Raw genomic sequence first — 26,686 nt, forward strand, 5'->3', positions numbered from 1 at the left:
TCCTGCATCATAGAACTTCCCAATCCACCGCTCTCTCTGTTCTTTTTCGAGTTCGCATTATATCATTTCTTATTCGGGTGTTTGAGATTGCTCTTTATGAGACCACGTTGCCTTTTGTAGGTATTGTGAATAGCTAACAGTACCTAGGTCAGTAGCTTACTTACATGTTATTAGCTCAACACAGAATCCAACGACCTAAACCCACTCACAAATCCTCAGAGCCGCTTTAGCGTTCATCAGCAGACTTCCGCGGGCTTGCTTACGCCGCTTTCGATGTTACCCTTTTGTGTCTTCGTTAATAACTACGTTTAAAATGCTGCTGATTAATGTATCCTACCTTGGTTAAGGTAATGCACAGTCGTGGGGAATTTCCCTAGTTCATAAACCGAGTCCACGCCCTACGACTTACATTTCCGTGTCAACCTCCCCCCGGCTACGGCATCATGCTGCAGCTTGTTCTGAAGCTTTTGTCAGCTGGACCTAACTAACCTAGTACATACACATACATCCATGTCTAAATCCTTGGGGACCCCAAACTCTGCGCGCGTGCATCTTGGAATTACGTACGTATCTATCTAGTATCTATCTCTGATGGGGGTTGGTATGTAAGTCTGTTCTTACGGCCCTCAATGCTGTACGCAGCGCATACCTATGTACCTGCAAGAAAGCGCGCACGCAAACCCGCCCGCCAAATTTCCATGTGCCTAGATTCGCATTAATAATCACCCTCCCCAAAAAACTACCGATTTTCAATGTTACTTGGCAAGCAGGCAAACCAGGACGCGAGAGCTGGCCAAGAGAAGTAAAGTACGTGATGCATTATGTATGTACTGTAGGTATGTAGGAAGCACAGGGGGGGGGGCTTAGAGAAGCACTTCTACAGCTAGCTGCATTATAGTATACAACGCCGACGAATCTAGAAATTGCCTGTATATAGGTAGGTAGACATAGTATGTATTGGAACCAACGTCGACATATGTAGTAGCCGCGTGGCTGAAAAAAAGAAGTAGTTGATCTATCTACCTACCTACCTGCCTTACCGCCGGTCACGTCCGCGGACCTCTCGATTGGACGCCTTCTCTTACCACACACATAGATCCGTCCTTTCAACCGCTATTTACCCAGTTGGCTTACACCTACCTACCTACCTACATTGATGTAAATCATGTAATACGTAACTAGAACCCAGTAGGTATGTCGATACACATATGTAGGAGGTAGGTAGGTAAACACATAATTTATAGGTTCCGGCGTAGTACGCCGTACTACGCCGGAACCCGGACATTCGAAGTGTGTAGGTATAACGGACGCAAGGCTGCGTCCCGGGCTGATGATTCCCCTTCCTCCCTTCTCCATTCTCGTTTCCCCTGTTGCACTGTGCTACATATGTAGCTTAGAAATGTGCTTATGTATGTGTTAGGTACTCGCATGCGCCTTTGCGCGATGGGAAGTTTACATACAGCTCGAATGAAACGGAATGATTGATACCTTTTCCCCAGAGACGAGGTAGTATGTAGATGATAGAAAAAGTACCTACATAGGTGAGCACGTGGGTATGTAAGTAGGCAACTTGGAAGTAACCTATGTAAGGTTAGGTAGTAAGTAGGTGGTGGTAGGCAGTCGACAGGACTGCGTCAGCATACGTATGTGCTAATTAGGCACCTACTGTCGAATCTTGATTTACCTACTTCCATCTCGAACCCCCCCTTTTGATATACGTCGCAATTGCGCGTTGAGGTTACGAATATGTGTCTTCTACGGTATGTAGGAGGCAGGATTAGGGTTACTCATACATAGGGCAGCAGCCTATCTGTGCGACTACGAGAATCAGTGTGGAATGATATGGAAACATCAATTTTGCATCAGAAACTATTATAACATGGTATCGTTTCAAGACAAGTTTTGTATCAAAAGGCCTAGACACATTACATGATGGCCTTCACAGTGACTTATTAGACAATCGCAAAGCACATATGTACTTTGCCATCAACGTAGTTCATAGTAGCTCCTATTACTTCCTCGACTTCCCTCCATCTTTCAATTACCTCATTCTAGGCAAATCAGCGGATTCTGACGAGAATTCCAATTTCAACTGCCCTATTCACTCACTACCCAACCTTAGTATGGGTCAATATGAACCATTGATATGCGTAGCTATCGTGTGTAATCTGAGCTGAGCTTCTACATCCCGGCAGCGAAGTGTCGGCTATCCCATATAATAAATTATGGTGATATTCGAATATCTTGCTCAACCGATGCGAACATCCTGGCCAGTCTTGATGACGACTTTGGTTGGTCGGGGGTTGACAAGACCGCCAGTAGGTCTGATACGCGAGCGTCGAATTCGAGATCCCAACGTGAAAAGGCGGCGACGCCAAGCGGCCGGACCCTGTATGCGGCGTTGAATTTGGCGTTGAAGCTGCTGTACTCGGCGACGTCGATCCGGGTTCTATTCGGGCATCACGCTCTGGACGGGTACAGTAGGATGTGCGCGTGACGAAGCCAAGGGGACCTGGCCAGCTGGGCCACGCTGGGGACCGCGGGCTGCTCGGGATGACGCAGCCACTCCCTCCTGGGATTGCTGGGAAGTCTCCACCAGAGAATTGTCTCGGACAACTATCTCCATCGACGCGAGTTTTCGCATCATATTCAAGAATTCAGAACTCTTAAACTTCTCATTCTGGTTGCCCGAGACAGAATCAAGAATCTTTTGCGCGGCGACGGCAAGCTCCGAGTCGTTGGTCTGCTGAGCGCTGGCTTCGGTAGCAACTGGAGCAGCCTCCTGCTCTTGGTGATTAATAGATGAACGGTACTCTGGCGGGGCCATGTTGGGTTCCTCCAACCCGTTATCTCTGACAGCGGCGCTGGGTTCCTCGCGGGTTTCAGCTTGAACTCCTTGATGTGCCATCCAAGACTGCAGCTCAGAGTCGAAGTCGAAGTCTTCATTGACATTGTTCTGTGGAGATGTAGACAAGATACGCTCCCCAGGTATATGCAATGATGATGCTGGTGGCTCAAAATACAAAGGGGCCAGGGCCATACCCGTGGTGTAGCGCATGGAACTCGCAGGGGCGGGTTGGTGCATCTGTCCGGCATGTCGATGCGGGACCGCGGCACTGAAGCTTCCATTCAGGCCCATTGGAGTAAAAGAGCTATTCTGTGTCGCGCGAGTGAAGCCTCCATTTAGGCGCATTTGGTTGAAGTCTTGAACCAAGGTTGATGCTCCGATTGCAGCAGCTCCACTCGAGACACGTCCCACACCATGGTTCATAACGTGGTTTTGGTTTGAGGTCACATTATTGGCAGATTGGGACCTATTAGACATATATTCGACGTAGGTATTGTGAACGGGAGGCGTTAGTGGCTGCTGAGAGTAGCCAGGGAGGTTGAGTCGACTGCTAGACGTAGCCCAATTGTGGAATGACTGCTCTCCATCGGCAGAGCCGTTTGCGGGTCGAGTACGAAAGCCCTGTGTCAAGATTAGGATAAAATTCAGCAAGGCGAATCAGTGTCGGAACAAACCTGCGAGGGGGCACGGCTGGCAGAAGTAAAGCGATCCTGCTGCAGGGAGCGGTCGTTGTCGAGGTGGTTGGATAGACCTTTGGCGGCATTGGATGGGCCGCACATATTGTCCGACATGATGGCGGATAGCAATTGAATTAAGTTAGGGTTTGTAACGGTGTTGTGATTTTCGGAGGAGGATGTAATGAAATATTAGGGTGGAAGGTGAAAGGTGAAGAGTGGAAGGTGGGCGACAAAGAAATGGTCGCAAATTAAATAATGGAAGTCGTCCGTGAATTGAGTACCGTTGCGCGCGGTCGCGTGGGTAGTCCAAGTAAACAGCTAACCTGGAGAAATCAGGCTGCTGTGGAGGTAAATAAAAGGTACACGAAGGTTATTAAAAATGTGGTTAATGGATTGAAAGAAAGAAAAGAAAGCAAGACGGATGACGGTGTTGGATGTGTAAAGGTAAAATGTTCACACATGCGAACAAAATGAATCGCAATTAACTAAGTCGCCAGTCTCGGTCATTTTAGCCTCGGCAGTATGTGAGCCGACTTTGACCAGCCGAATGATGTCAATTTATTGTATATAACGGTAGATATATGTAGTTACAAGGATGTAGATACTGATGCCTGCGCAAGTACTACTAGTAGTACGGCAGTACCTAGTAGTATCAATGTTGAACCTTCAGCGTTGTGCCACCTGTGGGCGGTAGTTGACAGCTGACAGCTGACAGTTCAGAATGTCGCGTACAGTATGTAATCAAGGTACTTGCACAGGGGTTAAGCTTTCATGCAATCTGGACTGATTCGCATCACTAACAAGTAACTACTAGGTACCTAGTACATACCTACCTACAGTACCTATGTACCTAGTAATGCACCCATGCCATTGATCATTGCCATTGCTGAGAATTGAATCTGGAACTGTACACATTTGTGAGCTTTAGACTTGCTTGCCTGAGCTGCCAACTTGAAGGGACAAGCCGAATTGACCTTTTTTCGCCAGCGTAACCACCTTGGTATTCATACATTACAGATACCAGACGTCCTCACAAGTTCATACTCTACCACTACTTCTTTACAAGATGGTAAGCCGCTATAACGTATAACTGGTAACTTTGGCTTTGCTAACCTTCGTCAACTACAGGCGCAAGTAATAACCAACTCTGGTCACGACGACATGATTGTATGTAGAACCCCGACCAAATTGACCATATTCCGACCTCTATTTCTCGACAGCTGCAGCTACACCTTCAAATCTCGACCTCAGAGTTCTTCTTGAAGTCGCCACTAACGCTTACTAGCACGATGCCGTTCTTGACTACTACGGCCGACGGCTCGCAACATGTTCCTCGGATAAGACGATCAAGATTTTCGAGATAGAAGGCGAGTCTCAACGACTCACAGAAACATTAAAAGGGTACGAATGACTTTATTGCCACCTAAAACCACAATCATCCTAATAATCATGGTTATAGTCACGAAGGTGCGGTCTGGTGTGTTTCGTGGGCGCACCCTAAATACGGCAACATTCTTGCTTCGGCAGGCTACGACGGCAAGGTCTTTATTTGGCGCGAGCAGTCCAACCAATGGCAAAGAATCTTCGATTTTGCCCTCCACAAGGCCTCGGTGAACATGGTCGCATGGTCACCCCACGAATCTGGCTGCCTCCTTGCCTGCGCCTCATCCGACGGAAACGTTTCCGTTCTCGAGTTTAAGGACAACAACTTTTCTCATGTCTCCTTCCCGGCGCATGGCCTTGGTGTGAACTCGGTTTCCTGGGCACCTGCGACAACACCTGGCAGTATCGTTTCTTCGGCACCATCAGGACCTGGTGCTCTTGGCCAACGTCGCTTTGTCACGGGAGGCTGCGACAATGTGCTAAAGTTGTGGGCTTATGATCCTGCTAGTCAGGGCTACAAGCAAGAGAGGGAGCCTCTAGCAGGCCACACGGATTGGGTGCGAGACGTGGCATGGAGCCCGACAGTATTGCAAAAGAGCTACATCGCGTCGGCGTCACAAGACAAGACGGTACGAATTTGGACGAGCGACAATACGAGCCAAGGCCAGTGGTCTTGCAAAGTCCTGAACTTCGAGGCTGAGGTCTGGCGGGTTAGCTGGAGCTTGAGCGGGAACGTGTTGGCCGTTAGCGGCGGCGACAACAAGGTTTCGTTATGGAAAGAGAACCTGCGGGGTGAGTGGGAGTGTGTTAAGACCATGGAAGAATAGTCACTAAGCCCGTCGTATGGGAGGTGTATTGATGACGGGGTTGAGGATGACTGACGAAGCCCGGCGTTCACAAGTAGATGGGGATACTGATTCGGTAGGACTACTGGTCAATGAAAAAGAAAATGGCAGCCCTGGAGAGTAACCTGAATTCTATAGCTACAAGAGCCACTACGAAAATCAATGTGATATCTTACAACGGTTACCTGCTTACCTATTTACCTAAGGTGTAATATCAACTTATTACCTGTAGCCCTCATCGTTTTGAAAGACGCCAGTATATATTACTGAGATTATATGGGATTCAGCTCTGAACTAGTCTTAAGATACATTCTGAGATGCGACTGTGATGAGTTAAGGATCACTGCCTACCAAGTACCTAGTAGTGTATCACACATAGGTACTCAATGGACAGGTCAGCTATAGCTATTAGGAGGCCTTCATCATGATGGCTATCATTTGAGTAAGTACTCCTAAAAAGGGTCAATTCACAGACAAAGTCAATTCTATTTATTTGGCCAATAACTTGCATGTTATTTCTATTAAGATTGGCTTCAAGATGTAGTCCATGGTACTATAGAAAGGAGATCATAACAATATTGAAAAAAAGCATCTCAAATATTATTGAATATTATTGCAGACAGCATGCTGCTTAGTGGAATTGTGAAACGACATGAGTTACGAAATCAATACGGCGTAGTACTTTGCATGTCTATCTAGGTAGGGTAATGTGTAATGTATGCCTTCATGTAAGGTGATCAATCGATGCCGTTACAAAGTGGATGTTATTGGATTAAAATTACCCTAGGTACGGCATAGTAGACTGATTGGAGAGGATTTGGCGGTTAGCCCACCAGTCACCAGCGCTTGTGCCTTTAGGTAATAGGTAGAACACTGAAGCGGCTCCCAGGCACTAACGTTGAACATTAGGCAGGTACATGTAATAATAATGCGCCGTGTGTACCTTCTCGGCCAAATAAGTGCTTGGGATACATCCAATATCACCCATCTGTACCTTCTATCTTCAGGGGTGGTTCGCTAGAACCTGATGAAATTAGGTAACCCAAGGAAGTCGAGACCATAACGGCAAGGGCTGTAATAAAGTGCAGTTGCAACCTGCAACTAGGTAGGTAGATTCCCAGATTCAACCAACTCCATACCTAATTTCCAGAATCCCAACTATCTCTATACACTTAAGTCCTCTCACACTTGTACACCAACACGTGCGATGGTCATCGTCCGAATCTAAAACCCCAATATTGCCCAAATCACTCCCATGCGACAAACAAAGTAGCCTAGCAGCAGTCGTTGTTCATAATCGAATTGGCGGAAACCATCCCTCCGTCACGTCGTGATAAGATCAGCAGCGCACGCTTCATATAGAACTTCCCTGTTCCAGTATTGCCAGTTACCTATACCGCCACGTTGTCTGAGTCGCAGGAGGATAGTAACGGACAGTCCGTGTCCGCCGGGCCCTCACTAACTCGCTTTGAAGAAGCACGGGGACCAGGAAACCTGAAGTTTGAGAGTCACGAGGTAGACGAGGTAGACAATCTCAGCCGAGCACACTCACCTCCTCCTCAATATCCCTACTCGGCTTCCGAAGCCTCAGCCTCGACTTCCTTCTCGCTTGCCACCTCTCGCCCCGCACCGCCCCCATTTTCGAGTCTATACGCTGTAGACGACCATTTCAGCCTTGCGCCAACTACCTGCGGTCCTACCTCTGAAGCTGCAGCCTCATCTGCAACTGCCGCCCCAGCCTACGCACCTGTAGTCTTAGGATCCGAAAGCCCACTCGAGAGCTCTGGTTCATTCGAAGAAACTGTCGCGGCAACCAAACGTGCCCTTCCCCAAGACGTCAAGGGCGAGACTGGTCAGAAGAGTGACGATCCAAGCGAACCCCCTCCCGCATATTCTGAAGGATATAGTCCACTTCTCTCATTCACCTATCTAATGGCGGCCGCCGGTGGTGCATCGAGTATTATTACTCAAGTTCAACAAGGAGGACCTCCTATCAATTCCATTGGAGGTAAGCATCACCCCTAAAGAAGAGTGGTGCCATTTATGTGTAGAGAAAGACGTTAAAACCTAGTGTGTAGATGTCGGAGCCGATGAAACGATAACCATGGACCTGCGGTAGGTATTTCTTGATACTCAAGTTTTATTGTATATATGCTAATCGAATCCATCATGCAGCGGTACGCGCTTCGTCCTTTCAAGAGATGAGCTGCTGACGCTACCTGAATTTGTTCTTCTCTCCCTGTTCCCCAATGGGCTTTTCCCTGAGGGCCACATGGGCGGGTTTGCTGAGGGCGATGCCGTGCAAGTCGATGTCAGTAAACTTGATGAAACTCCTATTACCCAAGCCACCCCAATTAGTTCAAGCTTGGCGAACACAGAGGCTGCCACTAATATGAACAACGGCTTTCCTCGTTCCTCTACCCTCCGCAATCTTGTCTCCAATATAAATATACATATCACTGACTTCACATCCCAGTATGACCCTGCATCTCTGCAATATATGCTGGATTTCTTCCGAAACGTAGCTCAATCTATCCCCACCGAATCTTCCCCAAGTGCCTCACCAGATGGCGGAGCTGTTGCCATGGACTCGCTTGGTGGTCGGGGTGAAGATGGAAGCAAGAGAGCTGGTATCATTGTCCTGCGCGAGGACCTGGATTTCTATGCAATTCCTCCCAAGGCGAACATCAGCCAAGCCGAGATGATCGAAGTTAAGCGAGCCGCCGCTCGAGCTTTACTCAGGCAGGATGGGATCTTTTCCGGCTTGAAACGAAGCGACGAGCCTGGAACCACCGAGGCACATTTGATCGAAATGCTTACAGCAGGGTAAGTAACTTATCCTTTCATTAAGAACTGGGGGTTTCTTAGTTTGCGAATGGCTCATTTCTGACAATTTATATAGTGGTTTCAACCATGACGATAGGTGGGGTCATCGTGCAGGCGAGCCTAATAAAGCCGTCGTATGCAGTCTGGCTCTTGCCCGGCTGCGGAGCGATATTCGCGGCAATGAGATGGGAAACAATGCTGTTGGCATGGCACAAAAGCTCTTGCTCTTCTGGAGAAAGCCGGCGCGACGTTGCTGGTGGGAGGGTGTGGATTTGAAGGACGTGGAGGGTGTAGATGGCCCCCTCAAGGTCTGGATTCGGAGAGTGTGGACACTCGAGATGAGTGTAATTGGATTGCGTTAGCACCCGAATTTTAGGCAAGCAAAATTTTGACGGCGTTTGTATTGCGTTTCTTCAGCATCATCTGTTCCCCCCCCTTATGGCATATATGAAGATGGGGGTTTCACACATCATAGCCCTGCATTATCTAATACTCTACTTTCATCATGGCGCATCTCAACAACTGGTGCTGCCATCTGGTTTTCCTGTTGTCTATACCTGGTTAACTTACGCAACTTAGCCAACCTAGGATATTGAGATGTTGCTTTGTCCAATGCTCGTTGTAGGGTAGGAATCATGGGGGATTTATGCAAGCGACGGAGGCGGAAAAGAAAGAAACATTGAAAGGGTGCCTCTTACTTGAGGGGTTGGGACCTGGAAATTACTACTATTACTATTACTATTACTACTACTTCAGTCACAAATCGTTAGGATATAGCTCTTGAGAGGTCTACTGCGAACTTGTGAGTGTCTGCTAGTGTCGATTAGTGAATAGGGGATGGGGAGGGTGTAGACATGCTAAGATAATATGCATGGACTTATACTTATGATACCGCTATTGCATACTAGGACCTAGGTACTAGGTAGTGGGTAGGTGCCCAGGTTAGTAGCTGTGATTTGTACCTGCGTGTTGGATGATTTCAAACCTACATAGTTATGTAGGTATATTAGTGGACCCCACTCTTGATGTTTAAACTTTGAGGCAATGGCGCGGTGCAGAGGTGGAGTACCTAGTAACCTAGTATTTAATCCAATCCAGCGTCATTGCAACTTGGACATACACAGGTAGCTGGTATGCACCTATGCAGACAAACAGGGACTTAAAAGTTATCGATTAAATCATACATGGAAATGAACTTTTTGACCCAGAAGAAGTAGAAAATATTATCACTGTCCGATAGTACCACTTCTTCCTTCACCGACACTTATTTACCTACATTGTGACAATAACAGACTACCTACCTACATATGCCAGTGTAGGCTATTCGACAACAAAGGCTTGGTTCAAGAACGCCACTCCAATTAACTTCTCTTGTTCACGGAGTTCATCGAGTCCGTCATCTTTTTAGCGCCTACATTTTCCACTTGGCGTGGGGCGAATCCTCAGATCAAATAGATCAAATACAGTATCTACACTTTGCGATTTTAACGCTCATCGCGATATACGATATACAACTGTATTTGGCCCTCTCTGACTTGCATTTGCTAGTTGCACCTGTGTTTTCTAACTCAGGGATAAGCCCGAGTGTCTTTGGATGATTAAGATCATCGCCAAAACTCACCTACGTGTCCGCGCGCTCTAACCCTGATCCAAACACCATTGCGATACTATCTCGCTGAACGCATTGGTGCCCGAAAAACAGCCCACCATAACATTGCTTGTTTTAAATCCTCCACCGTCATCATGCGTCAGGATGGCTGATAATACTTTTACCGACTCCACGCCTCTTTCTCCTCATCCTCGACATCCCTTTCCCGTTCCTCTCACCACCAACTCATCCTGCTCCTCCTTTCACGAGATGCCGCGCACCAGAAGACTCCGGCTGCTCGTAGCAGCAAATGGCCAGCGCGATGTCGCCTATGCCCAGGCCATCGCCATACGCCTACTTAAGGACTCGCAAATCGAAACTCGAGCTCTCGTCGATGAGATTCCCACACGATTAACACACGATATTATCGTGATGGAAAACAGAAGTTTAGCCACGTTGGCCATCGATGCCGGTCTGAGGACAAGAGACGCCATAGAATCGGCTAGACAGACGGCCTTCGAGTTGGTCGACTGGGCTGACCTACTCGTCCTAGCGCCCATCGATGCCGACCATCTTGCCAAAATGATGTCAGGCGTTGCCGATACTACCCTCTTGGAGATACTGAGAGCTTGGGATGTTTCCAAGAAGATCTTGTTGGTGCCGGGCATGTCGATACAGATGTGGGAAAATCCCATGACGAAGAAGCAGTTGAGCAAGATTAAGCGCAAGTGGAACTGGGTCAAAGTCATGGCGCCCGTATTATGGCATTATGAAGGACAGAGTGCATATAAGCGTACGGTGTCCTGGGAAGGCTTCAACGATCTTGTCGGTATCATAAAAAATCAAGCGGAGCTTATGAGTCTTGGGCACGATGTCGAAGTTGCCACACAGCAAGCCATGCTCACTACAACCGCGAGCCGGTCTACAAAAACGTTGCCGCCAGAGATATGGACTCTCATATTCGAACATGTTGGGGATTGGGAAGTTGCCACAGCCCTCAACGTATATACCACCTTGAAAATACCACCAGAGTGGAGGACTGATCGTTCGACCTTGAAAGACCCCCTCGAACTATACATGCATGACCTTGAATGGCTGATACTATCATGCCAGGGGTCGGCAGCTATCTGTCAAAAACTTTCCGAGGCACCCAAAACACTCCGCTATGTCTCTTATTTAGCAGTCAAACTCATCATCAAATTCTCATTGACCAGCGTTCTTACTTACCTGGAAGCTAATCTCAGCAAAGTCTTTTGGGCATCATTTAGCTCCAAATTACTCCCTAACAAGGCGTCTGGAGTGTATGGTCGCACCGATATTCTCGATTGGTGGAACACCTCTCCATCGTTCTTGAAAAAGGAATACGACGCGGAAGCATTAGATAACGCTTCTCGCATGGGCTACGTTCATGTTTTAGACTGGTGGTTGCGTTCAGGTCTGACGCTCAAGTATACCGAAACAGCACTCGAGTCAGCTTCAGCAAAGGGGCATCTCCTTGTCTTGGAGTGGTGGAGAGACGCAGCATTGAAACACGACAATATCCTATTAAAACCCGGGCGGAGTCTTCTGACTGCAGCTCAACAGGGGCAGACAGCAGTACTCCGCTGGTGGGAGTCCTCGGGTATCCCCGCAGCGAACAGCGAAGGCGTTTGCAAGATTGCTAGCGCCCATGGACAGACGGCTGTACTAGACGTATGGCGGGAGCTCAAGGGGGATAAGTTGTCGTTCGATTCCCAGGTCCTGGTGGCACCGACAAAGCAGGGCTACGTCGAGGTGCTGGAGTGGTGGAAGCGGTATGCTCGCGGAGAGCACGAAGGTGACGGGAGAACGCACCGGGTCGAATACAAGACATGTGATATCGAAGAGGCGCTCGAGGATGCCATTGGAGACCCAAGACCGGTTCGCAAGTGGTGGGCTAAGAATGGCTTGAACTTGGGACTGGGGACAAACGAATGGATGAAGACGAAACGGCTTTGAGAATGAGTTTAGTTGCCGTAGACAAACATAGTTTGTGATGGGATACTTCTTTGAGAGGGACCATCCAGGTTGAACATTAACATCAAACATTACCTAGGTATCTTGGAAGTCTTGAAGTGTGAATGCCGAATTCATAGGTACGGCGAACTTTTATCTATATAGTAATCAGAAGTGATACTGAACTATATAATAATTATTGACCTTGATACCTATTTACTCTACGGTGATATGTACTAGGTATATTATAGCTACCTGGCAGATCTTTCTACTTGAGCTCCTTAACCCAGTCTACCTAGGTCTCTTTAGAACTGCCATACATGGATGTAAGTGGCTTAACCATCTGGCACTATACAAAAACAACGAAACAAACAAGGCTTGGGAGGATATTATGCCATGTTCCGTATTTTACTATTCATTTGTCATGACCCCTTTTACCAACCTACAAGCCTATCCAAGTACCTAGATACTTACCTAGGTGGGCACGTAAAAATTATATATACATCATAGGCATGAGACACACTACTACTACTAAATCTTCTCACCATCCAAAATAACCCTCGCCTCATCCGAGGTCCACCAGCTAACCCCCGGCTTCCCGGGATACTCGAAGCGGTCCATGCTCTCCGGCTTCATCTCAACACTATACCCGGGGTGTGTGGGCGTCTGGTAGTACCCCTCGCTCACGGCGGAGGGGTGCAGGAAGTGCTCGTGCAGGTGATCGACGTACTCGAGCACGGAGCGGCGGCCGCTGACGGCGACGTAGTCGATGGTGCTGAGGTGCTGCGTGTACTCGGGCAGGCCGACGCCGCCCGAGTGGGGGACGACGGGGACGCCGTACTTGGCGGCCATCAGCAGCACGGCCAGCACCTCGTTGACGCCGCCGAGCCGGCACGCGTCGACCTGGCACACGTCGATGGCGCCGCTCACGATGAGCTGCTTGAAGACCACGCGGTTCTGGCACATCTCGCCGGTGGCGACGCCGACGCCGAGGGGCTGCAGCGCGTCCCGGATCGCCTTGTGCCCCAGCACGTCGTCCGGCGACGTGGGCTCCTCGATGAACCACGGCTTGTACGCCGCCAGCTGGCGCATGTGCGCGATCGCCTCGGGCACGCCCCACACCTGGTTCGCGTCGACCATGAGCACGTTGCCGCGGTCGTAGCCGATGACGTCCCGCGCGATGCGCAGCCGCCGCTGGTCCTGCTCCAGGGCGCCGCCGACCTTGAGCTTGAAGTGCCGGTACCCGCGCGCCAGCGTCTCCTGCAGCAGCCGCCGCATCTTCGCCTCGTCGTAGCCCAGCCACCCCGCGCTCGTCGTGTACGCCGGGACCGCGCGGCTGCGCAGCGCCTCCTGGAGCCGCGCCTCCTTCTTCCCGCCCTCCGCGGCCCCCCTGAGCAGCGCGAGCGCCTCGTCGGGCGTGATGGCGTCGGTGATGTAGCGGAAGTCGACGCAGCGGACGAGCTCCTCGGGCGTCATGTCGGCGACGACGCGCCACACGGGCTTGCGCAGGGTCTTGGCCCACAGGTCCCAGAGCGCGTTGACGACGGCGCCGAGGGCGAGGTGGATCACCCCCTTCTCCGGGCCGATCCACCGCAGCTGGGAGTCGGCGACGAGGTGGCGCCAGGTGGCGGACCAGTCGGCGACGAGGGAGGCGAGGGTGCGGCCCTTGAGCCGGGCGGCGAGGTGGGGGATGGCGGCGCAGACGATGTCGTTGCCGCGGCCGATGGTGAAGGTCTGGTGGTTGGGTGCGTTAGCTTGTGCTCTCTCTCTTTTAAGGAGTTGTGTGAGTGAGCTGGAAAGGGTAGGGTAGGGTAGGGTAGGGAAAGGTAAAAAAGGGGAGTTTACCATGCCATGGCCCGTGAATTCGGAATCGGTCTCGAGGATGCAGTAGGCGGAGGAGTAGTCGCCAGCGGCGTTCATGGCATCGGACCCAGTCTTGTCCAGGGACGTGGGGAACCGCACGTCGCGGGTGGTCCAGCCGGTGATGGTGATCTCGGGCATTTTTGATTACGGTGCTAGTCTAGGTAAACCTTCTTGAAGACGATAGATAGTAAGGGGGAAAAACAAAATAAAAAAAGGAGGAAAAAAATAAAAAGGGAAGATAGTATTAATCAACAATATCACAATAACCAAAAGAACATCATCCCACCTTCAAGGTCCGACATCGTGGGGTTCTCGATGGAGGGGCTACACCACCTACCTACACTAATAAGACATAACTACCTACCTAACCTTAGTAGTAGCCCGTCATAGTAGGTGCAAAGTCTAGAGCTACTGTACCCTAGGCACCTTAGTAGGAGGAGAGCTTGGCGGCTATATCTTTACCGAGAATTAGGGACAGGACGGCGACGATGGCTCTGATTGATGGATAAATTGGAGAAAACCCACCTTTCTCCAAATTTCAAGCTTTTGCTTATTACTCGGGCGGTCTTTGTGTTCACCCCTATTAGCCCCTATTAGGTAGATGCGTGTAACTAACCACTAGACCAAACCACCTGGCCAAAGCTATGATATACTGAATCTAGGTGCCAGTTCCGAGTTACTACCTACCTATATACTCGCTGCTTCGAGGCACATTATGTAAGTTTGAAAGGAAGTCATGAATCCCGTGGAACTTGTCTTCTCAAATCAAGGAGGATAACTCCCGCCGGTTAAGCCGGTATTCCTCAGCATTTACGAGTTCAAGGCTAGGTAGGTAGGCACTAAACCGACCGACCTCAAAGACCTCACCACCCCCTTATCCTCCCCATCCTTACACCTCCCCCTTTTCCTATCCCAAGCTCTACAAACCCACATTTTGAAGCCCTTTCATTAGGTACCTATAAGCAACACACAAGCCATACAATACATATACCTAGGTTAGATAAATTTGGAAGTTTTCAACGTAAAAGCTTTCAAGTTGGAACATAGAAAATAACTATTTGCCTGAGCGCTAACTATATACAATTCCCAAGTACCTACGTAGCCAGTACACTGGGCAGCCAAGGTAGGTAAACTTTTGATCCATACCTACTAGGTACCTAGGTATCTGTCCGTATTATCATACTCCCGAGATCCCGTCGAATCTACATACCTGGGTAGGTAGGTAGTCCTGATTCCCTAGGTACAAGCCCGTGATTACCATATACCAACCCCCTATCCCAAGTCCAAATTCCAAGCCCAAGTCCCAAGTCCCAATCCAAATCTCCTTAAACAACATTTTCTACCCCTATGTCCCCCTATACACCCTCCTCCCTCTCCCCATTCCCCTCGCCACCAAACCCTCTAACCCTAAACCCCACGCCCCTAACCCCACACCTCAGCGCAAGACTACTCATCACAACACTGATACTACTCAGCGCCATCGCCAGACTCGCCCACACCGGCGGCAGCCGCACATGCGTCCCGCCCACCACCAATGGATAAAGACACCCTGCCGCGATGGGGACCGCCAGTAAGTTATACACGAGCGCCCAGATGAAATTAAGCTTGATGCGGTTGAAAACCAGCCGGCTGAGATCGAGCAAGGCGACGACGGAGGCGAGGTTGCTGTTGACGAGGACGAAGTCCGCGGAGAAGATGGCGACGTCGCTGCCGGAGCCCATGGCGACGCCGACGTCCGCGGTGCTGAGGGCGGGGGCGTCGTTGATGCCGTCGCCGACCATGGCGATGGTTGCGCGGCGCGAGGTTAGTTCGACGGTGTTGCCTCGGCGCGCTTTGAGCGTCGACTGCAGCCACTTTATCTTCTCGTGCTTCTGCGCGGGCAGCACCTCGGCGATCACGTTGGATTCGGGGATCCCGATGCGCAGGGCGACGGCTCGCGCCGTTGTCGCGTTGTCGCCTGATAGCATCCACACGTCTGTGCCGCCTGCTTTTAGAGCCTGGATTACCGCCGGGGTTTCGGGTCGTATTTTGTCGGAAATCGAGAGGGCAGCCGCAACGCTGTAGGAAGTAGTAGACTCGCTAGCGTTTCTGAGGGCAACGAGCGCGACGGACTTCGCCTCCGTCTTCCACGTCTGCAGGCTCGTGGCAATGGGGGGAGGGATGGCGACGGCGAAATCCCGCATGAGCGTCTCGTTGCCGACCAGGATGTCGAAAAGCTCCGGTGGAGAGCCTGCTCTGTACATCGCCTTCAACCCCTTTCCAGGCAGCTCTTCCACATTGGTGACTTCCACACGCTCGGGTGTCCGGGCGCTGCAAAACGAGACAATAGCTTTGGCAATGGGGTGACTGCTGTTTTCCTCGATAGCGCGTAACGCAGCTAACAACGTGCTCTGCTGCATCTCGCTGGGTTCATGCTCAGGAAAGATCATGGAGTCGGTGATGGTAGGGTTGCCACCCATGGTGAGCGTGCCCGTCTTGTCGAAGACGACACAGTCGATCCGACTGGCTTTCTCGAAGGCCTCGCCACCCCCTTTAACTAGCAGACCATTCTTAGCAGCCAGGCCACCCCCGACAAAGATCGCCGTGGGAGCAGCGAGGGCAAGGCCACAGGGGCACGCGACCACAAATACGGCAATAGCAAACTGTAGGGAAAATACCACCCACCCCCCCGACGATACATCGAGAAAATGGTCTGGGATGACACCAGCTAGTCCAATGGATAACCAAATCAGCCAAGTGGCGATGGCGATAAAAGTTATAAACGGGACGAAGTATGCGGTGAGCTGATCGGCCAATTTTTGTATTGGCGCGGACTTGGTTTGGCCTTCTCTTATGATGTTGACGATCTGGTCAAGCATCGATTGACCAGCGGCGCCGGTAACTTGCACTAAGATCGGGAAACCCGTATTGATAGTACCCGCGAAGACGTCGTCATTAGCGACCTTTTTCACCGGGCGGGATTCTCCCGTTAAGCTCGATTCATCGAAAGTAGACTCGCCCAGCACGATCTTCCCATCACAGGGAGGCGAAGCGCCGTGAGGAATACGGACGAGGTCGCCAAACTCTAGTAAATCGGCATCGACAACTTTGGAAGTCTCCTGGTTGTCGGTAATGTCTTCAATCAGTATAGCGGTACTAGGGCGAAGCTTGCTGAGGGCCTCCACGGCGTTTCCCGTCTTCGATTTGCTGTATGCCTCGATGTATCTCCCCCAAAGCAAGAAAAACGTGAGAAAGACCACCGAGTCAAAGTAAAAATTCGCGTCGTTGACCATGTGAGGGCGATCCACAGCCGCGGCGATCATCTGGCTGATGGAGGAAATGTATGCGATAGTGGTGCCTAACGATACCAGCATATTCATACTGCCAAATCGATAAAAACGCTGCAGGATGGGTGTATGGCTCGTAAATCTCCACATACTCTTAATCTCGATCACGGCGGCTCGATGGAATATGTCCGCTGCGAAGAAGTATACAGGTGTCGCCATTATACAAAGAGCCACCTGGGCTCGGCTGATTCCGGATGTCCACGGTTCCATGAGGTGCATCTTGGCCATATCCTGATCAGACACCAGGCTCATGTATACCACGCCGATGATAAAAGTTGGAATTGCAACGACGGTCGTGAACCAGGCACGCATACACAGCTGCCTCTGATGACTGGCATGCAACTGCTTCGCTTTCTCTTCTATCGTGGGTGGATGATGAATCGAGGCCTTGAATACCGAGTCGCTTGCCTCGATGGTCGAGAGGATACGTCGAATCGTGAAACTCGGGACTATAGGAACATAGGAGATCTTCAAGATGGGATTCTTTCGGGTAGGCTTCCTGATAACTTTTAGATCCTGAAGAAGCCCCCCTAGACTATTAGTCGCTCGGTCGGCACAGTGATCACAGTAAAAGCCTTCGATGCGGATCTCCACCGTTCTCTCTCGTTGCGATGCCGTATTCTCACCGCCGTCAATGTTGACTAGTTCAACAAGTTCGGCATCTTTTCCAGTGTCCTCGATGATCTCGATAATTTGATTGACATCATCCTTGGTTCCAATATACTCGATGACTCCGCTGTGCGAAATCTCAGAGACAAAGATTTTGGTGATCCATTGCTTCTTCTCTAGTTGCATAGTAATGCCTTTCGAACAATTGCTACATACCATACCGCCGATAGCCATCGTGGCCTTCCACCTACGGCCGCCGTCGCTGGAGGATTGGGGCGTGTCGCCGTCCTCGCCTACGAGAGGTTTCGTGGACATAATCATTCCATGAATCGACTTCTCGTCGTTGAGTTCGGGGTCGAACTGCTCATCACAGCCGTCGGAAGTCCTGACAGAGGAGAATGCGTGGTGGCCGGTATGAGGCCTCGGCCCCTTGGTTCGACATAGCTCACAGTTGTTGAGATGGTTCTTCTCCCTCTCTTCGTTCGCAGTCGAAGCTTGCGCATTCGTGAACTTGCCTGATCGCCTAAATATTCGACTTAACGTGCTAGTTGACTCGCTGGTCTCTGCGGTTTCCAAGACGTCGGACATGTTGGTCTGCTCTCTTCGCAACAAGTTCGGGAGAGTCACTTCGCCATTCGTCGAGGCTACACTAGAGACCTCAAAACCCGAAGACTCCAACTTCGACGCCATGTTGACCACCGATACATCAGGGTCGTGTTCAACAGCGACCCATCCAGTAACGATATTGGGCGATACCCAGCTGATGCCGGGCAGGCGTTGCAAGGCATCTTTTATGGAAGAGACACATGTGGGACAATGTATATTAGCCAGCATGAAATAGGTAGTGACGGTTGGATGTGACGGATCCATCTTGGGTCAGTTCGCGCGGCCTGCCGCTCAGAAGGCTATTTCAGATGAACGATGTATGCGTGCGGCGTTGATCCCCTTTTCTCCTGCTGGATATAGGCGGCTGTAACGAGGCGGAGACGTACAGGAGCTAGTGCAATGGAAGACGGATATCACCTATAGTTGGTGCAGGCTATGAATGTGTATATCCTTTCTGGGTAATGTGGACGTCGGTACGCGAAATGTTTGTAATTTAGCCTGAAGAGAATCATATGAGTCAGTCCCTGCAAATGACGGAGGGAATCGACTCCATTGATGAATGGAATATTATCCCTTTTATCACCGGACAGGATATAGAAGTAAGTGATTCTATTGAGGTACCCAGGTAAGTAGCAATAATACCAGACGTGGATAGGTACATATATGAGTGATGGAAGGAATCAAGATGAGAAATCAGGAAGAAAATATGAGACGATTCTGGAACACCATAGGGAGTTTATGGATAACCTACAGACCTAGGAGTTAGTATTACTTATGGAATAACATGGCAGAGCTGCGACTCGTGAATACGCAGTCTCACGCACAAACATCGCAGTTGCTCCCCCCTCCACCTTCCCAGGGCCAAGAAAGTTTGATAGGTCATTATGAATTAATACTGTATACCATCATCATAACTCCTGGCCATTATTACTGTAGGTATCAGTGCCAGTACCATTACCAATGCTGGGCCCTTGTACACATCTTCCACAATGCACTGACTGAGCATGTCGTGAGTGGCCATATGACCTATAGGGTTGAGATATCGCAACAAGGTATGGCATCTAGGTAAATATGACATAACATGTCGAATACGCTTCTTTCACCAAGTGACAGTAGCGCCAGGGGTCAACTAGATCTAAACCGGGATTTGCAAAGAGTGGAGAGCGAACCAACGCTGACCGGGAGGGAAGTGTTGCCACTTGATAGTAGAGGTCTCCATGGATATGTAGACAAATGAGTAAGTTGGTAAGGTTAGGTACATAGGAAGGGCATGTAGGCCGTAAAGTCGGCATCCTCTAGACGGAAGCTTGTGAATGACATCTGGAAGCCTCATCGTCAATGGACATACATATCCGAAGTGGAATTATATCACTGGCTGATTCTTGGTTGCCTCTGCCTACCTAGGCTTGCCTAGGCCGCCTAGTAGCTTTCACGCACAAAAGCCGCAGGATACCGGCTGCAAACGTGATTTGGCGAGGCCCTGTTAGCCAGATGGCAACCAATGTTTGGCATGACATGGAACCTCATGATCCCTCTCCTATTTGTTAGTTCTCTCCGTGGTCGCTCCCAGTAGCCGCAAAAATATCTCTATCCACAATGATAGGGTGGCGATACGTGCCTAGGATTTGCGATATTTGTGCGTTGACAGGCATTTGACAAGCGGAGAGCGGGAGGCGGGTTCAGACGTTACAACTTACCACCGTAAGAACTGATAGCACATGGCTATTCTTGGCGTCTTGGCGCTTATGTCTAGCTTAATTATAGTCTGCACATTGCGTCTTAGTAGTGTCTTTTCTTTTTTGATTTTGCATTTCAAATCAACGATCATTTTAGTTGTAGTTGAAACGAGAAACCAAGTTATATACTGGGCAAGCTTAGGTATTTTGCTGCTAACCTAGTTGGAGGCAAATAGGTGGAATTATGTGGCTTGCTCATGTGGCTTGCTTGGATAATGCCGTTAGTCTGAATATATAAATTGGCCATGGCTTTTTTTTACAGTTCCGTCTTACGTGGTACAATATTATAATAATATTCAGGGGTAACTAATACGTTAGATACTATGGCAGATACCACCTATTATAGATAAGATAAGAGGACATAAGTAAAAGGCTTATCTTATAAGGATTAATCTTAAACCTTTTCTTTCTTTTAATATAATAATCTATTCGAAATTAATAAATCTTTTTTAGTAATTTTATTTAAGTTATTTTTTAATTTTAAATAAGTGTTATTTATTAATATTTTATATATTTTATTTAGATTTATTGTAAAAGATATTATTATAATATTTTAAAAATATTTCAATATTTTTAAACTAATTTTTATCGATTTTATTAGGCTTATTAATAATTATATTATTATTAAAAATCATTTAATTTAATTTATTTATATTTATATTTAAAGGGTTTTTAAATAAGTTATTTTATTAATTTAATTTTTTTAACCGATTTATTAAAATTAATTATAATCTCTTTTTTTTATTTTAATCTTTATTATTTTATTAATTATTTTTTCCCTTTTAAAATCTTTTATATTTAAAATGCCGATTATTCCTTAAATTAATTATTATTAATTTTATTAATTTCATTAATTTTAATAATATTAATCTCATTAAATTAATTATTATATATTAATAAACTTATTTCTTATATTATCACTTATAAACTTTATTATAAACCTTATAAATCCATACGTTAATAAAGAATTAAATGTCGAAAACTTTATCCTATCTTTATTTTAAAATATTCCGGTTAATTTAATAACTACTTAAAAAAAATTTACTAATTTTAAATAAATTATATATTAAAAAAAAGAAAAGATCTAAGATTAATCCCTATAAAATAAGCTTTTTACTTATATTTTTTTATTTTATTTATAATAAATAACACTTATTATAATATTTATTAAAGAGGATATAAATCGGATAAATAACCCGCTTTTTAAGATATAATATTATAATAACATAATAAAAAAAGTCTTAAATTATATAATAAAACCTAATACCTTTAAAAAAAATCTTATAATTTTTAATAAAAAAAATAAAATAAAAGAAAATAATAAAAATCTTAAAAAAAAAAAAAAAACCGCTAATAAAAAAAACCTTAACAAATAAAATAATAATAAAAAAAATTATAATAAAAAAAAAAAAGGAAATAAAAATATAAACAAATAAAATTATTAATAAAAAAAAATAAATAAAGGAAAATTATAAAAATATAATTATAAAAAAAACAAAAATTATAAAAATGCAATTATAAAAAAAACATAAAAATATAAACATAAATATCCTTTTTCCCTTTTACACTTATTTATTCTTTTTCTTTTTTAACTTTTTCCTTTATAATTATAACTATAAAAATAAAACCAGCTTATTATTTATTTAAAAATAACCCGTTTAAAGAAAAAAACGTTTAAAATAATTTTTATAATATGTTATTTTTCCGATAATAAATTTATTTAAATTATAAAACTAATATAAAAACCGCTTAACTTATATTTTTATAATAAAAAATCTCATTTATTTTTCCTAAAATTTTAAAGTTTTACTTTTTTAATAAATTATTATTAAGTTATCTTTTTTTACTTAAAACATATAAAAAACATATATATAATTATACGTTAATTATTTTTCCTTTTTTAACTAAAAAACCATTTTTTAATAATATTAAAACCTTATTAAATAATTTATCACTAAATTATTAAATTAATCCTTAATTAAAAAAAACTTTACCTTATTATTTCGCAAATAATATATTAATAAGCTTAAATTTTTTAAAGGGTATTTTTACTTAAATACTTTAACCGGTAAATTCCCGTAAAAAATCTCGTATAATAAAAATTTAATACTTTTTATATATCGATAATTTATATTCGTTATTATTTTTATTAATTAAAACATTTAATTTATAAACTTTATCGATATTTTCATTAATAATAAATTAATAATTTTTTTAATATAATTTAAAAGATTTTATTAAATACCTTAATAAGGCCCACGTTAATATATAAGCTTAAAAATTTATAAATTATCGTAATTTTTATTAACTTCACCTTAATTATTATTTTTGTCGATATAAACGTAAATTTAAAGTTAAGGTAAAAAATTAAAAATTTTATTTTTATATTTATAACTTATTTATTTAGAGGATATTTTTATTTATTTAAAGGATATTTTTATGTTAAAACTTTTTTAAAAAATTATTATGGGAAATTATTATGGGAAATTATTAAATTAATTACGTTATTAAATACTTTTATAATTCTTAAAAACCTATATAGGAAAATTAAGATTAATTAAATCGTTTTTAATGTTAATTATTTAATAATCGTACGTTTTTTTTAAAAGCTTTTTATTAGTTATATTTTTTTATGTTAGCTGTTTTAAATTTTATTAATTATAGCTGTGTTTTTTTTAACGTTTTTTATTAAAATATAGTTATAAATATGAATAAATGAATAGCCATTTTTATGGTTATTTATAATTATTATTATATAAGTATATTTTTATTATTATTATTATATAGGTATATTTTTATTATTATTATCGTATGGGCATATTTTTATTATTATTGTTATAACTTATTAAATTTTATCGGTGTATATATAATTAATTAACTTAAAACGTTAAAAGCTTAGCTTTTTTTTTTTTTTTTATATATTAATTAATTGATTAATTTTTTGAGTTTTATTTTTTGCTACGGTTAAAAGATTTTTAACCTTTATATTATCTCGGTTTATTTAAAAGGTAAGTAATATATTTAATTAAAAAAGTTTTAAATTTTTTAGTTATTAAAGGGTTAATTAATAATCGTTTTATTTTTATTTATTATTTAATTATAGATTTTATTTTTATTTATTAATTAATTATAGATCCTATTTTTATTTATTAATTATATTTTTATTTAGAGTTTTGTTATCCGCACCCCCCTTTTTTGATAAAAGGGCCTTATTCGCACCCCGGTACATTGAGATCGCAGCGCAAAAGGTCCGAGCTTTAAAGCTAGCTTCCATCAAAAGATCCAGTATAACTTCCAATCCAAGATTTGGATTGAAGTGCATCCTATGTCGTTCGAATCAGCTTAATTAGACAATCTAAACGATATATGTTTCAGATCAATGCGACCGCTGGCTGCAAAGTTATTCGAGTTTGAAGATTATATTCCATCTTGAAAATGGTATAAATTGAAGTGGTCCGTGCATCACGTGATGCGCTTCGCCTAGCGCCAGGCTAGCGGCAAATCGTCTATTTCACTATTTTCTGAATAACTTTGCAGCCACCGGTTGTATCAATTTGAAACATATATCGTTTGGATCGTCTAATTGAGACGGTTCTAATGGAGTTGGATGCATTTCAATCCGATTCCTGGATTGGAAGTTATTTAAGGTGATGTGTTTGAAGCTAGTTGGAGCGCTCGGACGACCGGCATTCTTTTGCTTTTTTCCCATGTACCGGGGTGCGAATAAGGCCCTTTTATCAAAAAAGGGGGGTGCGGATAACAAAACTCTTTATTTATGTTTTATTCTTATTTATTAATTTTATTTTTATTTATTAATTTTATCTTTATTTATTAACTATATTTTTATATATTAATAAAGTTGTAAAAGTTTTAACGTATAAGTTATTAATAAAGTTTTAAGTAACTTAATTATTAAAACTATATATATTTTATTAGGAAAATTATTTTAATTATTAAAGTAATATAAGTTTATTTAAAAATTTATATTAGGGATTAATATATATATGTGTATATAAGTTATTAAATTTAAATAATATGGACGTTATTTTTTTTATTAAAAAAGGGGTGATATTAAGATATAATTATAAATATAAATGTGGTTATAAATATGGATATAATTATAAATGTGGATATAACTATAAATATAAATATAGTTATAGACGTAAATATGATTATAAACGTAAATATGGTTATAGATATAAATAGTTATTTTTATGGTTATTTATAGTTATTATTATGTGGGTATTTTTATGGTTATTATTATTATAACTTGTTAAACCTTATCTTTTAAATGATTACGCTTTTCTTTTATTACTTATTTTTAACTTTTAACTTTTTTTTAACTTTTTAAAATAGTTTTTTAATTAAACGAGCAAAATTTCTACGGCTAGTGTAGCGGTTCTTAAAAAAAAAAATATTTAAAAGTAATTTAAAGGCTTATTTTAAAACTTGTAAAAAGTTACGAGCCGATGAATTACTTTTAGATATTTTTTTTTAAAAGAAGGTTGGAGAAATTTTATTGGAACTTTTTCAGAAAATTATTATGGGAAATTATTAAATTAATTACGTTATTAAATACCTTTGTAATTCTTAAAAACTTATGCAAGAAAATTAAGATTAATTAAATCGTTCTTAGCGTTAATTATTCGATAGCCGTGCGTTTTTTTTAAAAGCTTTTTATTAATTATATTCCTTTAAAGTAAACGCTTTTTATTGGTTATATCTTTTTATGTTAATTGTTTTAAATTTTATTAATTATAATTATGCGTTTTTTTTAACGCTTTTTATTAAAATATAGCCATGGATATAGATATATTCTCGTGGTTATTTATAATTATTATTATATAAGTATATTTTTATTATTATTATTATAATTTATTAAACCTTATTAATGTATATAATTAACTTAAAACGTTAAAAGCTTAGCTTTTTTTTTCTTTTTTATATATTAATTAATTAATTAACTTTTTAAGTTTTATTTTTTATTACGGTTAAAAGATTTTTAACTTTTATATCATTTTGGTTTATTTAAGGGGTGAGTAATATGTTTATTTAAAAAATCTTAAAACCTTTTAATTATTAAAAGGTTAATTAATAATTTCATTTTTATTTATTACTTATATTTTTAATTATAAACTAATTATAACCTTATTTTTATTTATTAATTATATCTTTATTTGCTTATTTTTATTTATTAATTATATTTTTATTTATTAATTATATTTAATATTTATTATTATATTAATATTTTTTTATACCTTTTTTAAATTTAATCGATTTATATATTAATTTGTTTTAATATATCCGGCGTTAATTTAACACTTATTAAGCTATGTTTTAATATCACCTTTTTTTTAATGAAAAGGATAACGTTTATATTATTTATTATATTTAATATATATATATATGTGTGTTAATCTTTGATATTAATCTTTAAGTTAACTTATATTACTTTAATAATTAAAGTAACTTTAAATAATCCTTTTAACGAGATATATGTGTTTAAGCCTTAGGTGGTTAAAGTGGTGTTAAGTTATTTTAAAGCTTTATTAATAGCTTATGCGTTAAGGCTTTTACGGTTTTATTGATATATAAGGATAAAGATATAAGGGGAATAATGTTTTTAAGATAATTATGTTAAATGATTGTGTTAAAGGGTTTTATCGGCTGAGGTGACCGAGAATTAAAGGGTTTTATCGGTTGAAAGGATCGAGAATTAAATGTTTTAACCACGTGTTTTTTAGCCAGGACGTGGATAGCCATTCTCGTGGCTATTTATAGCTATTACCATATGGGCATCTTTATAACTACTATTATTATAACTTATTAAACCTTATCCTTTAAATGGTTACGCCTTCCTTCCATCACCTATTCCCAACTTTTAACCCCTTTTTAACTTTTTAAAATAATCTTTTAATTAGATAAACAAAATTTCTACGGCTAACACAACGGTTCCTAAAAAAAAAAATATCTAAAAGTGATTTAAAGGCTTGTCTTAAAGCTTGCAAAGGGCCACGAGCCGATGAATCACTTTTAGATATTTTTTTTTAAAGGAAAGCCGGAGAAATTTTAAGTTAAATCCTTTTAACACGTTTATTAATATAACCTTTTTAATCGAAATAACCCAATTATATCGATTAAAATAATATATAATAATTAAAATATATCGCATTTTATACGATATTATTAAAAATAGCTTAATAAAATTAATAATTAAAACTTATAAAAATACGTATATAATAATAAACTACAAAAATATTAAAAGTTAAAACGACTTATAATACGTATAAAAAAATAACTTTTAATATAGTTAATTATATCTTAAGTTATATAAGGTTAATATATAAACCGACTTAGCCGTTTTAACGTAATTACCTTAAAAAAATGCCCGCTTATATTATAAGT

General features: G+C 42.7%; 6 protein-coding genes across 6 annotated transcripts; 3 read left to right on the forward strand and 3 right to left on the reverse strand.

Moving 5' to 3' along the window:
• Positions 1 to 2,313: 2,313 nt before the first annotated feature.
• On the reverse strand, positions 2,314 to 4,088 carry GGS25DRAFT_223508 (uncharacterized protein). Its single transcript, XM_049256985.1, has 2 exons — positions 3,523 to 4,088; positions 2,314 to 3,469 (listed from the first exon to the last, which is right to left on the reverse strand). The coding sequence occupies exons 1-2, from the start codon at positions 3,637 to 3,639 to the stop codon at positions 2,450 to 2,452; spliced, it is 1,137 nt and encodes a 378-aa protein (XP_049117599.1). The 5' UTR covers positions 3,640 to 4,088; the 3' UTR covers positions 2,314 to 2,449.
• Positions 4,089 to 4,432: 344 nt separating this feature from the next.
• Positions 4,433 to 6,026, forward strand: GGS25DRAFT_485511 (WD40 repeat-like protein). Its single transcript, XM_049260552.1, has 4 exons — positions 4,433 to 4,594; positions 4,654 to 4,692; positions 4,811 to 4,926; positions 4,985 to 6,026. Exons 1-4 carry the CDS (start codon positions 4,592 to 4,594, stop codon positions 5,733 to 5,735), a joined length of 909 nt encoding a protein of 302 aa, XP_049117600.1. The 5' UTR covers positions 4,433 to 4,591; the 3' UTR covers positions 5,736 to 6,026.
• Positions 6,027 to 7,424: 1,398 nt separating this feature from the next.
• GGS25DRAFT_223559 (uncharacterized protein) lies at positions 7,425 to 8,995 on the forward strand. The gene is made up of 5 exons (XM_049256986.1): positions 7,425 to 7,761; positions 7,832 to 7,868; positions 7,929 to 8,064; positions 8,230 to 8,579; positions 8,656 to 8,995. The coding sequence occupies exons 1-5, from the start codon at positions 7,686 to 7,688 to the stop codon at positions 8,939 to 8,941; spliced, it is 885 nt and encodes a 294-aa protein (XP_049117601.1). The 5' UTR covers positions 7,425 to 7,685; the 3' UTR covers positions 8,942 to 8,995.
• A 649-nt stretch (positions 8,996 to 9,644) lies between these two features.
• On the forward strand, positions 9,645 to 12,345 carry GGS25DRAFT_485517 (flavoprotein). The gene is made up of 2 exons (XM_049260553.1): positions 9,645 to 10,095; positions 10,159 to 12,345. Exon 2 carries the CDS (start codon positions 10,333 to 10,335, stop codon positions 12,142 to 12,144), a length of 1,812 nt encoding a protein of 603 aa, XP_049117602.1. The 5' UTR covers positions 9,645 to 10,095; positions 10,159 to 10,332; the 3' UTR covers positions 12,145 to 12,345.
• A 22-nt stretch (positions 12,346 to 12,367) lies between these two features.
• On the reverse strand, positions 12,368 to 14,478 carry GGS25DRAFT_223598 (enolase C-terminal domain-like protein). The gene is made up of 2 exons (XM_049256987.1): positions 13,987 to 14,478; positions 12,368 to 13,875 (listed from the first exon to the last, which is right to left on the reverse strand). Exons 1-2 carry the CDS (start codon positions 14,140 to 14,142, stop codon positions 12,673 to 12,675), a joined length of 1,359 nt encoding a protein of 452 aa, XP_049117603.1. The 5' UTR covers positions 14,143 to 14,478; the 3' UTR covers positions 12,368 to 12,672.
• Positions 14,479 to 15,359: 881 nt separating this feature from the next.
• On the reverse strand, positions 15,360 to 18,629 carry GGS25DRAFT_520431 (heavy metal translocatin; the record flags this gene model as incomplete). The annotated part of the gene is made up of 1 exon (XM_049263879.1): positions 15,360 to 18,629. One exon carries the CDS (start codon positions 18,627 to 18,629, stop codon positions 15,360 to 15,362), a length of 3,270 nt encoding a protein of 1,089 aa, XP_049117604.1.
• Between the last annotated feature and the right edge of the window lie 8,057 nt (positions 18,630 to 26,686).

Source organism: Hypoxylon fragiforme, assembly GCF_022984875.1.
Source record: "Hypoxylon fragiforme strain CBS 206.31 chromosome Unknown GGS25scaffold_4, whole genome shotgun sequence".
NCBI classification, from domain to species: domain Eukaryota; kingdom Fungi; phylum Ascomycota; class Sordariomycetes; order Xylariales; family Hypoxylaceae; genus Hypoxylon; species Hypoxylon fragiforme.

Bases quoted from the DNA above. Each gene is read 5' to 3' on its own strand.
- GGS25DRAFT_223508 (XM_049256985.1), bottom strand. From the start codon at position 3,639: ATGTCGGACAATATGTGCGGCCCATCCAATGCCGCCAAAGGTCTATCC. The intron at 3,470-3,522 runs GTTTGTTCCGAC...ATCTTGACACAG, and splicing joins CCAGCCGTGCCCCCTCGCAG to GGCTTTCGTACTCGACCCGC.
- GGS25DRAFT_485511 (XM_049260552.1), top strand. The intron at 4,693-4,810 runs GTATGTAGAACC...AACGCTTACTAG, and splicing joins CTGGTCACGACGACATGATT to CACGATGCCGTTCTTGACTA. The intron at 4,927-4,984 runs GTACGAATGACT...TCATGGTTATAG, and splicing joins CTCACAGAAACATTAAAAGG to TCACGAAGGTGCGGTCTGGT.
- GGS25DRAFT_223559 (XM_049256986.1), top strand. From the start codon at position 7,686: ATGGCGGCCGCCGGTGGTGCATCGAGTATTATTACTCAAGTTCAACAA. The intron at 7,762-7,831 runs GTAAGCATCACC...CCTAGTGTGTAG, and splicing joins TCCTATCAATTCCATTGGAG to ATGTCGGAGCCGATGAAACG. The intron at 8,065-8,229 runs GTCAGTAAACTT...TTCACATCCCAG, and splicing joins GCGATGCCGTGCAAGTCGAT to TATGACCCTGCATCTCTGCA.
- GGS25DRAFT_485517 (XM_049260553.1), top strand. From the start codon at position 10,333: ATGGCTGATAATACTTTTACCGACTCCACGCCTCTTTCTCCTCATCCT.
- GGS25DRAFT_223598 (XM_049256987.1), bottom strand. From the start codon at position 14,142: ATGCCCGAGATCACCATCACCGGCTGGACCACCCGCGACGTGCGGTTC. The intron at 13,876-13,986 runs GTAAACTCCCCT...CCCAACCACCAG, and splicing joins AATTCACGGGCCATGGCATG to ACCTTCACCATCGGCCGCGG.